General features: G+C 37.2%; 1 protein-coding gene across 2 annotated transcripts in view; it reads left to right on the top strand.

The window, feature by feature from the left end:
• LOC134529380 (glycine receptor subunit alpha-2) overlaps nt 1-13,257 on the top strand; it is a 314,756-nt gene that overhangs the window by 139,989 nt on the left and 161,510 nt on the right. For both annotated transcript variants that reach the window (XM_063363379.1, XM_063363377.1), the window contains exon 5: nt 799-881. In XM_063363379.1, the coding sequence (XP_063219449.1) occupies nt 799-881 (83 nt within the window). The remainder of the gene's footprint in view (nt 1-798; nt 882-13,257) is intronic.

Below are 13,257 nucleotides of genomic sequence, written 5' to 3'. Positions count from 1 at the left end.
GAACGCCGGCTGCACGCACAAAAATGTGTCCTGTTACGCACATTGTCCCGTTTCGCTGTGTCCCGTTACGCTCATTTTATATTGCTCTTTGCTAACCCGAACCTCCTAGCATTGCGACCGAGTCCGTGGCGTAATTCTGTTTTCATGCATTTCAATGTAACATTTTCATTGCTCTTTGCTAACCCATTCCTCCTAGCATTGCTGCAGAGTCCGTGGCGCAAATATATTATTTTTGACTGCATCTTGGTGTTGGGTAAGCCATTTTCCTTCACATCATCCCTGAAAGACTCCCATTCGTTTCCTACTTTTCCTATAATCGTCCTATCCTTAACAGAATAACACAGATTGGAAGAAGTTAAATAGCAAACATGTATAAACGTTATAGTTTAAAAAATCCGTTCATTAAAGTAATAAAAATTCAATGAGTGCAAATAAAAATAAATCTATCAATTAAATTGTAGATTTCATTTCACTCCTTCTTTGTATCCATACAAAATAGTGATAATTCAATAAAAATGATTCAATTTTATTCATAAAAGTATGCAATAATTTCATCAATGTTTTGTTATGACGTTGTCACGTTAAACTATCGTCCGTAAACCGACTTTACAGACAACCAATTTTTTTTTCTCGAACATATTTGATTTCTAAACATGTATAAACACAAATATATGTTTTATTAAAATTGAATTTTGTTTCATTTGCATTAAATTGAAATACCTATATAATAAAATCTCTCTTTATATATTATTATTATTACATTAAGGAACTCATATATAAAACAACTTTGTTTTTCAGACTTATGCAGCAGATATATTCTTTGCTCAGACTTGGAAGGACAACCGATTGCGGCTACCGGAAAACATGACATCAGAATACAGGTAAAGGCACTAGTTTAACAATAGCTCAGTAATTAATAATTTGATCATATGAAAAGTAAACCAGAATGATTCTGTACCAGTTAGATATTGGTCGTTTAATGCCTTTCAAACTGCCTATTTAAAAAAAAAAGAATTAAAAGAAACAAAATGGTTTGGAATATTGAATCGAAAAATGTACTAAGTTATTGCTAAATAAACTTACACTATGTTCATGACCTAAAAAATAGGAAATTTAAATGATTAAAGAATGAAATGAAATTTCAATTTTTATACATCTATTTGCCAGAACACAGAAAATTTTATATTTTACACAAAAAATATATGCCACATCTACAGTACTGTAAAAATTGAAAATAATGAATTTAAATGTAGGTAAGAATGTTTGTGAATATTTTCATTTGATTTGATTCAATATTAAGCAGAGGTATGTGAGAGTGTTTACTAATGAAGAAAATATATTTTAACAAATTTTGAGAGACAAATCCTTAAATTTGGTTACTTTAAAACTAAAGCTTAATAATTGGAATTTTGACAAATAATGTATACTTTTTCATGAAAGTTTGCTTTGCCCGAAATTGCTAAAGCGTCACGCTGATGCGTCCATAGTCGTGTGTTCCATCCCAAGCCCTTGTATGGCGTGACTGTATGACCACCAACTCAATACCCTTGAGTACGGGACCCTTTAGGAACTTGAAGGTCCCGACACTAGCCGCTGTAAGTAACTATTAGGGTGGAATGAAAATGAGGAGAATTTTGTTTTTAATCCAACTTTTATTAGGGCGGAAAAAATGCCTTTCATAGTTATTATGAATCTGTGAACATTTGGAGGCGATCAAAGAATGCTTTAGAGGTGCCACAAATCACTTAAATGTTGCATTTTTCTATATTATTTCATCTATATTGCTTGATCACGAAAATATATTCCATTTTCTTTTACCTTCAAATAGCATAGAAAACTTTCTTTTTGTATTACTTTAGAATCTATAAAAATGTATGGTCAATAAAATAATACTTTTATGTGCCACAAACTGTACTAAAATTAAATATTTAACAAATTTAAACAATGTTTTTACTTTTCATGTGTAATTCTAAGTTTTATCGTTGATTTTGCTATCTCTGTAATAAATTAACAAGTATTAGAATGACCCTGAAGCATGTCGTCAATGAAATTTTATTTAAACATTCTAAAACAATGCTACAGAATACAAAATAAGCTGTCTTTCAACTACAATATATATATATATATATATATATAAATATTTTGAAAATAATTAAGAACTTACAATGTCGAAAATCATTAAGAAAAAGTAGTGATTTACTCAAACTTTAAGTGTTTCTTTGTTTCAAAACATTACATAATGTTGTGTGATTCCAATTTTGACATGATGAAGCCGTCGTGCGCTGATTTACCACCAACCGCGGACGAAGCCTCTGTAACCAGCTTCACCAGTCTTTCGACTGCTTGAGTGTGGCATGGTAATCTCAGAAGTGTCATGTGTGGTAGATCGTTTCCAGAGCTAATTTTTATCATTTTAAAAAGGTGTTGAAGTTAACTGTCCTGTATGTGTTTGGCCAAGGGTGGCTCAGTAACTTGAGACTCCCGCAAATTTATCATATCGATGTAATCATCAGCAAGGGTTAATGGATATCTGGAATCTTGAATTTTCTGATTTTTCCAGAAGAATGGGTTTGATCTTTTACAATTCGTCTTAACCCAAATTCTTGGATGCCATTACGTTCATCTGTTAACATTACCAGAAGAAGAATTTCAGGTGATGTATAGTACCCGTTTCAGTTTATCACTGGGTCAATAACTTTCAAAAAGGTCCGGGAAAGTTACTGTAATGACTTGATCAGCAGCCATAGGTGTCGTGAGTCATCGGTGCAGTAGGGCTTGAGCTTGATGTTGAACCAGATGGGGGCGTACACTTTAAGCACATATTCTGCTAGTATGCGTAGGTTTTCCAATTTTGTTTCTTGCGATGTAAAGTATAAGAATCCTGTTTGCTATCGTGAGTCGCCGGGAATGGGCAAGTTTGCCTGGGTTTCTATTAGCCAAATCAGATGAACAACACCATTTGAAGTTCCATTAACTATTTCAAGAAGGTATTTTTGGTCACTATTTAAGTCACTTAAAGCAGTCAAACAACAGGGTAGAGATCCTCGGATTGTTTGGAATTCCACCACTGGTAACTGTTCGCAAGTTTCTACCTGTTTGCCGATACCATCCAAACGAGTTAGAACCTAAATTTTCCTTTAGAAACTGAAATAAATGTAGCAAAGGAAGCTCATTTGAATGCATAAGACAAATAAGCCATTAAAGAGGCCTTCCAAAATACTTTCTCGAAAAGAGTAATTATTTTTCCTTTTGTTCCTGTGTTGCTGTTAATTCCGTCACACACTTCCGCTATTATTGTATATGTTTCGATGGATCTTTCCTCCAAGAATTCAATAAATATACATTTTTATTTCAAGTGAGATGCCTGATTTTGGGGTTAAGTGTCCAAAAAATATTGAACCAGGTTCTTCCCTTATAGTTATGTGTTATTCTACAATGGATCCTCTAAAGTATTTAAGTAGTATATAATAGGGCATCCGGAGACTGGGTTCTGGGTGTGGAGCCGGGAGCCGGTCCGCCATATTGGATTATGTCGTCACGGCGGCCATCTTGGATGGTTGTGGCCTTGACCTTTAACCTTGACCTTGACATTTGACCTTCAAAATGTTCCAAAATTTGCTAAAATTGGGCAAAAATTGCCCAAAATTCCTCAAAATCCGCCAAAATATCATTTTTTTTTTTAAAAAAATTCCGCCAAAAAATCTCAAAAAATTCTACAAACCAAAAATTAGGATTTCGAAAATCCTCAAAAGCTGTTTTATCTTAGAAAGAACACAAATGCCTCAAAGTGGCTAAAAACTCCTAAGAGCTAGCCGCTTTTAAGCCGCCGACCTTGAAAATAAATATGTAATGGCAGCCATTTTGAAATATGACGTCACCTTAGCAATTATCGTTACGGCCGTCATCTTTAAAATCTTTATTTATTATCCGATTTACACGAAAAAAATTTAAAAATTTATAAAAAAAATCAATTAATATAATTTTAATAAAAATTATTTAAAAAACAATCATTAACGACACGAGCTCAGAGTCCTCGGTTCGACCCCCGTGAGGGCAAAAAAATAAAAATGACGACCGATCCTTCCCCCGCGGTGGCTGCTGGCATACTGACTCCCACCACTTTTTTTCAAAGCATAATATATCGTCACATAGTATTACGTCATGTCCGCCATCTTGTCTTCGATGCTGGAAGCCATCATCATTGTATCGTCGGCGAGAGTGCGCTGATGACATGTTAGTTTAATTCTTATCCGCTAGAGTGCAGTAATCATTTATTATTAATGCTGTGACACCCGCCATCTGGAAATTTGGCCGCCATCTTGAAAATCCGTAATTATTTAGGTAAATTTCGGGAAAAGTTCCAAAATTCATTAAATAAATCACTCATTAATTTACATATTGATTCGATCGATTCCCGTCCTCGGTTCGATACACGATCGAAGCAATAATGTTTAATTTTATGTAAAAAATAATAATTTCAATAAACCATGTTCAACATTCGTAAAGAGACTCTAAATCCTCTACAACCATCATCCTATCAGACATCAAGACCACCATATTAGAAATGCGTAATTTTAATGCTAGAGATTCGGGAAAAAGTTCAAAATTCATTAAATAAATTAGTTATCTATATACTGATTAACTAGATTAACTTAGGTCCTTGGTTCGATCCCTGGACGATACAAAACAACTTTAATATTTTAAAAAAGTACCACTAAAGTGGCAGGTTTGAGAAAATAAAAAACACCACAAGTTCTTTTAAAAAAACTTTCATTACATAAGTACTACACTAATACAAGTACAAAAAAAATACACAGTCAAAGTACTAAAGTTTTGTGGATTCCTTAATTCAAACAGTCTTCTTAATGGATGAAGTAAGTCTTTTACATGTTCGTAAATATCTATTCAGTTTATCAGGTCGACATATTGGTACACCACAAATTTCACACAAAGACTATTTATCGACTTCATTAAAAGGACAGTGATATATTTCGCGTCGTTGTGCACTTTGAATATTTGCCAATGTTTTGTTACAAAATATACAGCTTGATTCCGATGAATGTACAGCCAGTCTATCACAATTCCTGAGGTGCCATTTTAATCTTCCATATTGTACAAACTTGCTTAAACACCTGTTGCACTGATATTTAATGCGTTCAGAGTTATTACTACAATTGTGTATTACATGATCCCGTAATTCCAAGTTTTTGATCTTATCACAGTACGTGCAGTCGGGTGATGGAACACCGCTGGATGCTCCTTCCTTCATCAATGACACTGGAATTGTTGACAACCATTGTAACACTGCTGACATGTTATCGTCTGAAGCCGTTGAGGTCTGCTCTGCAGAAGATGTTGCACACGTCGAAATCTCCTGCTGTGCTGAGAGAGCAGGTGTAGCTATAGACATCGTTGTCATCGTGCTCTGCACTGATGATGGTAGATGTTCGATCCAGGTTGGTGTAGATAGTGGTAATGATACCATCGAGTTCTCAAGAATAGCTAGATACCAGTCTATTATGTTATACAAGTCTAACTATCCGATCCGTTCATCACTGCAGTCAGAGACGGACAGAAGTTCATATCACCATGGTCTCACTTATATAGTAACATCAGCTGGTACAACACATGAGTCAAAACAATAACCATGTTCATTATACTCGCACTTAACTTTCTTGGAGCATTTTTTATAATAAAGATGTAAGCTATCAAGACATGAAATTAGTTTATTGCACTTATTGCACTGAAATTGTATTCTTTTAACATTATTAGAAAAACTGCTTCTTTCATGTCTGCGAGCATTTGAGGTGATAGTAAATGATGCGTCACAGTATTTGCACTGACGCAATGTACGCTCTTGATTAGTGGAAGTATCAATTGCTGATGATGAAACTTCAGATGATGGTGGTATCACATCTGTTGAAATCTCCTCCAATTTTGACGTCGTCGTTGCCAACGGGATCTGCACATTCTCCGTCGTAGCTGTCGTCAAGGTTCCCGTAGACGATAGAACAACCTCCGAGTTCGACGTAAAAGTCGGTAAAGATGCCATCGAGTTCGCAAGAACAGGTAATTACGCGATTTATGCACCAGATTAAACAAACTAGTTGATCCTTACACCGCCGACGTCAGTAACAAACTGAGCGTCCTGCTGTCTAGGACTCGCTTATATTCATGCACCGTATGGAATACTGCGCTAGTCAAATCAAGAACCATTTACAATAATACTAGAGTCAAAACAACATTAAAAATAGAAGGACCATCAACGAAAAGATAAGCACATTTGGAAGCACTGACAACGAAAAGGAAGCACATTTGGAAGCACCGAAAACGAAAAGGCAGCACATTTGGAAGCACCGACAACGAAAAGGCAGCACATTTGGAAGCACCGACAACGAAATGCAGAACATTTGGAAGCACCGACAACGAAAAGGCAGCACATTTGGAAGCACCGACAACGAAAAGGCAGCACATTTGGAAGCACCGACAACGAAAAGGCAGCACATTTGGAAGCACCGACAACGAAAAGGCAGCACATTTGGAAGCACCGACAACGAAAAGGCAGCACATTTGGAAGCACCGCCAACGAAAAGCCAGCACATTTGGAAGCACCGACAACGAAAAGGCAGCACCATCATCAAAAAGGTCGCACATTTGTCATTGGCTCCAATATTCATTGGCACCAATATTCATTTGGCTCCAATATTCATTGGTTCCATTATTCATTGGTTCCATCAGTCTATTGATTCCATCCGTCTAGTGACTCCATCAGTCATTGGCTCCTACAGTCATTGGCTCCAACTGTCTTTTGTCTCACCAACTCCAAATATATTTGGCTAGAATTCCAAGAGTCTAAGAGACTAAGAGGCCACAAGGCTACGAGTCTTAAAGGATCTAGCTGGTTACTAGTTATACATAGCTACGAGACTGCATGGCTAAAAGACCGCGTGGCTTCGAAACTACATGTATTTGAAGCTACAAGAATACAAGTCTACTCGGCTCCAACTACTCCAGCAGCATTATGTTATTATATTGCATGACTACTTGTTTACGTAGCTACAAGTCTACGAGGCTACTTGTCTACATAGCTACAATTATACGAGGTCCCAAGTCATCATGACTACGCAACAACGAGCCATGAGGTTACGAGACTACACGACTACGAATCTTCAAGTTTACGAGGCTGCGAGGCTAAAGAGCTACAAAGCTTCTAGAACATAAGTTTACGATACTGCGAGGATACATGACTACAAGTCTACACGAGTACTTGACTACGAAGCTACAAGTCTACAAGGCACCAATTGTGGCATCTGTCTTCGTCTGAATTTTCTCTTTGTCTCCAAATGCTACAGCAGCATTATGTTATAATATTACAAGGCTACTTGGTTTCGAAGCTACACATCTACAAGGCTCCATTTATCGCATCTGTCTTCGTCGGCATTTTCTCTTTTGCTCCCACTGCTCCAACAGCATTATGTTATATGATTCCATGGATACTTTGTTACGTAGCTACAGGTCTACGAGGTTCCAATGCATCATGTTTACGAATCTTCCAGAACACAAGGTTACGAGACTGCGAGGCTACAGGACTACGAAGCTTCCAGGACACGAGGCTACATGTCTACAAGACTACATGCATCTAACTGATTACAATAGCACCATTCAGTGGAGATAGTTAGGTTATCTAATGCAAAGCAAATTTATGCAAATAGTTCTGGCTGTCATCAACAGATGTAGCCACGTGTTTCTTGCAGGTAAATATTAATTAGTTATTTTATGTGGGATGCGGGATGCTCACTAACGATCGCAAAAGAAGGAGTGCTTCGATAGACATCAAGGAGAAGGAAGTTCGTCTTACATGTTAATGCTTCGCTGATGTCTTTTGGCATATTATTTGAGTGAGTAATGGTTGTTTATTTCTTTAATTCCACCTGGTAAAATTATTGCTAGTGTCAATTTATTAGCAGAAATTCACTAATTAAATGTAACTCTAAATAAAATGACATGACTCATTAATTAAATATCCTTCATGCAGAGATCGATTTCTCATAAATAATCAGCAGCATTCGGAGGAAATAATTACATGTCTAGCTAGGAATAACCAAAAACACTTGGAGAAAATCATCAAATTATTAACAAGTATAATCAGGAGCACACGGAGAAAACGTAATGACAAGAATACTCGGGAGCACACGGAGAAAACCATACACATATTGAAAAGAATATTCATGAGCAAACATAATGACAACAATAATCGGGAGCACACGGAGAAAACCACACACGTTTTCTTTGATATCATAAAATTACAGGAAAAAAATATTTTATAAATAGCAAATAAATAATAAAAAATTTAAAATGTAAAAATAATACAAAAATACATAAAATTCTGGCTTGTACTAGAACTCTATCTTTGCTCAACAATGAGAAGTTCACAAGCTAGCAGAATCTGTTTATGTATTTTTGTATTTTTTTTTACATTTTATATTTTTTTATTTATTTGCTATTTATAAAATATTTTTTTCCTGTAATTTTATGATATCAAAGAAAACGTGTGGTGTTTTTTTAGGTGTGCTCCCGATTATTCTTGTCATTATGTTTGCTCATGAATATTCTTTTCAATATGTGTATGGTTTTCTCCGTGTGCTCCCGAGTATTCTTATCATTACGTTTTCTCCGTGTGCTCCAGATTATTCTTGTTAATAATTTGATGGTTTTCTCCAAGTGCTTCTGGTTATTCCTTGCTAGACATCTAATGATTTCCTCCAAGTGCTGCTGATTATTTGTGAGAAATCGATCTCTGCATGAAGGATATTTACTTAATGAGTCATGTCATTTTATTCAGAGTTACAATTAATTAGTGAATTTCTGCTAATAAATTGACACTAGCAATAATTTTACCAGGTGGAATTAAAGAAATAAACAACCATTACTCAGTCAAATAATATGCCGTGAGACATCAGTGAAGCATTAACATGTAAGACGAACTTCCTTCTCCTTGATGTCTAGCGAAGCACTTCTTCTTTTGCGATCGTTAGTGAGCATCCCGCATCCCACATAAAATAACTAATTAATATTTACCTGCAAGAAACACGTGGCTACATCTGTTGATGACAGCCAGAAATATTTGCATAAATTTGCTTTGCATTAGATAACCTAACTCTCTCCACTGAATGGTGCTATTGTAATCAGTTAGAGTCATTTAGTCTTGTAGCCACGTAGCCTCGTGTCCTGGAAGCTTCGTAGTCCTGTAGCCTCGCAGTCTCGTAACCTTGTGTTCTGGAAGCTTCGTAAGCATGATGCATTGGAACCTCGTAGACCTGTAGCTACGTAACAAAGTATCCATGGAATCATATAACATAATGCTGTTGGAGCAATGGGAGCAAAAGAGAAAATGCCGACGAAGACAGATGCGATAAATGGAGCCTTGTAGATGTGTAGCTTCGTAACCAAGTAGCCTTGTAATATTATAACATAATGCTGCTGTAGCAGTTGGAGCCAAAGAGAAAATTCAGCCGAAGACATGCTGCAATTGGTGCCATGTAATCTTGTAGCTTCGTAGTCACGTAGCCTTGTACTATTATAACATAATGCTGCTGTAGCATTTGGAGCCAAAGAGAAAATTCAGACGAAGACAGATGCCGCAATTGGTGCCTTGTAGACTTGTAGCTTCGTAGTCAAGTACTCGTGTAGACTTGTAGTCCTTTATCCTCGCAGTCTCGTAAACTTATGTTCTAGAAGCTTCGTAGCTCTGTAGCCTCGCAGCCTCGTAAACTTGAAGATTCGTAGTCGTGTAGTCTCGTAACCTCATGGCTCGTTGTCGCGTAGTCATGATGTCTTGGGACCTCGTATAATTGTAGCTATGTAGTTAAGTAGCCTCGTAGACTTGTAGCTACGTAAACAAGTAGTCATGCAATATAATAACATAATGCTGCTGGAGTAGTTGGAGCGGAGTAGACTTGTATTCTTGTAGCTTCAAAGACATGTAGTTTCGTAGCCACGCGGTCTTTTAGCCATGCAGTCTCGTAGCTATGTATAACTCGTAACCAGCTAGATCCTTTAAGACTCGTAGCCTTGTGACCTCATAGTCTCTTAGACTCGTAGAATTCTAGCCAAATATATTTGGAGTTGGTGAGACAAAAGACAGTTGGAGCCAATGACTGTAGGAGCCAATGACTGATGGAGTCACTAGACTGATGGAATCAATAGACTGATGGAACCAATGAATAATGGAGCCAATGAATATTGGAGCCAATGAATTTTGGAGCCAATGACAAATGTGCGGCCTTTTTGATGATGGTGCTGCCTTTTCGTTGTCGGTGCTTCCAAATGTGCTGCCTTTTCAATGGCGGTGCTTCCAAATGTGCTGCCTTTTCGTTGTCGGTGCTTCAAAATGTGCTGGCTTTTCGCTGTCGGTGCTTCCAAATGTGCTGCCTTTTCGTTGTCGGTGCTTCCAAATGTGCTGCCTTTTCGTTGTCGGTGCTTCCAAATGTGCTGCCATTTCGTTGTCGGTGCTTCCAAATGTGCTGCCTTATCGTTGTCGGTGCTTCCAAATGTGGTGCCTTTTTTGTTGTCGGTGCTTCCAAATGTGCTGCCTTTTCGTTGTCGGTGCTTCCAAATGTGCTGCCATTTTGTTGTCGGTGCTTCCAAATGTGCTGCCTTTTCGTTGACGGTGCTTCCAAATGTGCTGCCTTTTCGTTGTCGGTGCTTCCAAATGTGCTGTATTTTCGTTGATGGTCCTTCTATTTTTATTGTTGTTTTGACTCTAGTATTATTGTAAATGGTTCTTGATTTGACTAGCGCAGTATTTCATACGTTGCATGAATATAAGCGAGTCCTAGACAGCAGGACGCTCAGTTTGTTACTGACGTCGGCGGTGTTAGGATCAACTAGTTTGTTTAATCTGGTGCATAAATCGCGTAATTACCTGTTCTTGCGAACTCGATGGCATCTTTACCGACTTTAATGTCGAACTCGGAGGTTGTACAATCGTCTACGGTAACCTTGACGACAGCTACGACGGAGAAGGTGCAGATCCCGTTGGCAACGACGACGTCAACTTTGGAGGAGATTTCTAAAGATGTGATACCACCATCATCCGAAGTTTCATCATCAGCAATGGATACTTCCACTAATCAAGAGCGTACATTGCGTCAGTGCAAATACTGTGACGCATCATTTACTATCACCTCAAATGCTCGCAGACATGAAAGAAGCAGTTTTTCTAATAATGTTAAAAGAATACAATTTCAGTGCAATAAGTGCAATAAACAAATTTCATGTCATATAGCTTACATCTTTATTATAAAAAATGCTCCAAGAAAGTTAAGTTGCGAGTATAATGAACATGGTTATTGTTTTGACTCATGTTTTGTACCAGCTGATGAGTCTATATAAGTGAGACCCTGGTGAAATGAAATTCAGTCCGTCTCTGAATGCGGTGATGAACGGATCGGATAGTTAGACTTGTATAACATAATAGACCGGTATCTAGCTATTCTTGAGAATTCGATGGCATCATTACCACTATCTGCCCCAACCTGGATCGAACATCTACCATCATCAGTGCAGAGCACGATGACAACGATGTCTACAGCTACACCTGCTCTCTCAGCACAGCAGGAGATTTCGACGTGTGCACCGTCTTGTGCAGAGCAGACCTCAACGGCTTCAGAAGTTAACATGTCAGCAGTGTTACAATGGTTGTCAACAATTCCAGTGTCATTGATGAAGGAAGGAGCATCCAGCGGTGTTCCATCACCCGACTGCACGTACTGTGAGAAGATCAAAAACTTGGAATTACGGGATCATGTAATACACAATTGTAGTAATAACTCTGAACGCATTAAATATCAGTGCAACAGGTGTTTAAGCAAGTTTGTACAATATGGAAGATTAAAACGGCACCTCAGAAATTGTGATAGACTGGCTGTACATTCATCGGAATCAAGCTGTATATTTTGTAACAAAACATCGGCAAATATTCAAAGTGCACAACGACACGAAATATATCACTGTCCTTTTAATGAAGTCGATAAATAGTCTTTGCGTGAAATTTGTGGTGTACCAATATGTCGACCTGATAAACTGAATAGACCTTTACGAACATGTAAAAGACTTACTTCATCCATTAAGAAGACTGTTTAAATCAAGGAATCCACAAAACTTTAGTACTTTGACTGTGTATTTTTTTGTACTTGTATAAGTGTATTACTTATGTAATAAAAGTTTTTTTAAAAGAACTTGCGGTGTTTTTTATTTTCTCAAACCTGCCACTTTAGTGGTACTTTTTTAAAATATTAAAGTTGTTTTGTATCGTCCAGGGATCGAACCAAGGACCTAAGTCGATCTAATCAATCAGTATATTGATTACAAATTTATTTAATAAATTTTGAACTTTTTCCCGAATCTCTAGCATTAAAATTATGCATTTCCAATATGGTGGTCTTGATGTCTGATAGGATGATGGTTGTAGAGGATTTAGAGTCTCTTTACGAATGTTGAACATGGTTTATTGAAATTATTATTTTTTACATAAAATTAAACATTATTGCTTCGATCGGGTATCGAACCGAGGACGGGAATCATTCGAATTAATGTGTAAATTAATGAGTGATTTATTTAATGAATTTTGGAACTTTTCCCGAAATTCTAGCTAAATAATTACGGATTTTCAAGATGGCGGCCAAATTTCAAGATGGTGGGTGTCACAGCAATAATAATAATAAATGATTACTGCACTCTAGCGGATGAGAATTAAACTAACATGTCATCAGCGCACTCTCGCCGACGATACAATGATGATGGCTTCCAGCATCGAAGACAAGATGGCGGACATCACGTCATACTATGTGACGATATATATGCTTTGAAAACAAGTGGTGGGAGTCAGTATGCCAGCAGCCGCCGCGGGGGAAGGATCGGTCGTCATTTTTATTTTTTTGCCCTCACCGGGGTCGAACGAGGACTCCGAGCTCGTGTCGTTAATGATTGGTTTTTAAATAATTTTTATTAAAATTTTATTAATTGATTTTTTTATAAATTTTAAATTTTTTTTCGTTAAAATCGGATAATAAATAAAGATTTTAAAGATGACGTCCGTAACGATAATTGCAACGGTGACGTCATATTTCAAAATGGCTGCCATGATATCCTTATTTTTAAGGTCGGCGGCTTAAAAGCGGCTAGCTCTTAGGAGTTTTAAGCCGCTTTAAGGCATTTGGGTTCTTTCTAAGATAAACCAGCTTTTGAGGATTTTCG

Source organism: Bacillus rossius, chromosome 2 (genome assembly GCF_032445375.1).
Source record: "Bacillus rossius redtenbacheri isolate Brsri chromosome 2, Brsri_v3, whole genome shotgun sequence".
In the NCBI taxonomy this organism is placed as follows: Eukaryota; Metazoa; Arthropoda; class Insecta; order Phasmatodea; family Bacillidae; genus Bacillus; species Bacillus rossius.
Note: the sequence above shows the minus strand (reverse complement) of the source record. Positions and strands in the feature narration are given on the sequence as shown.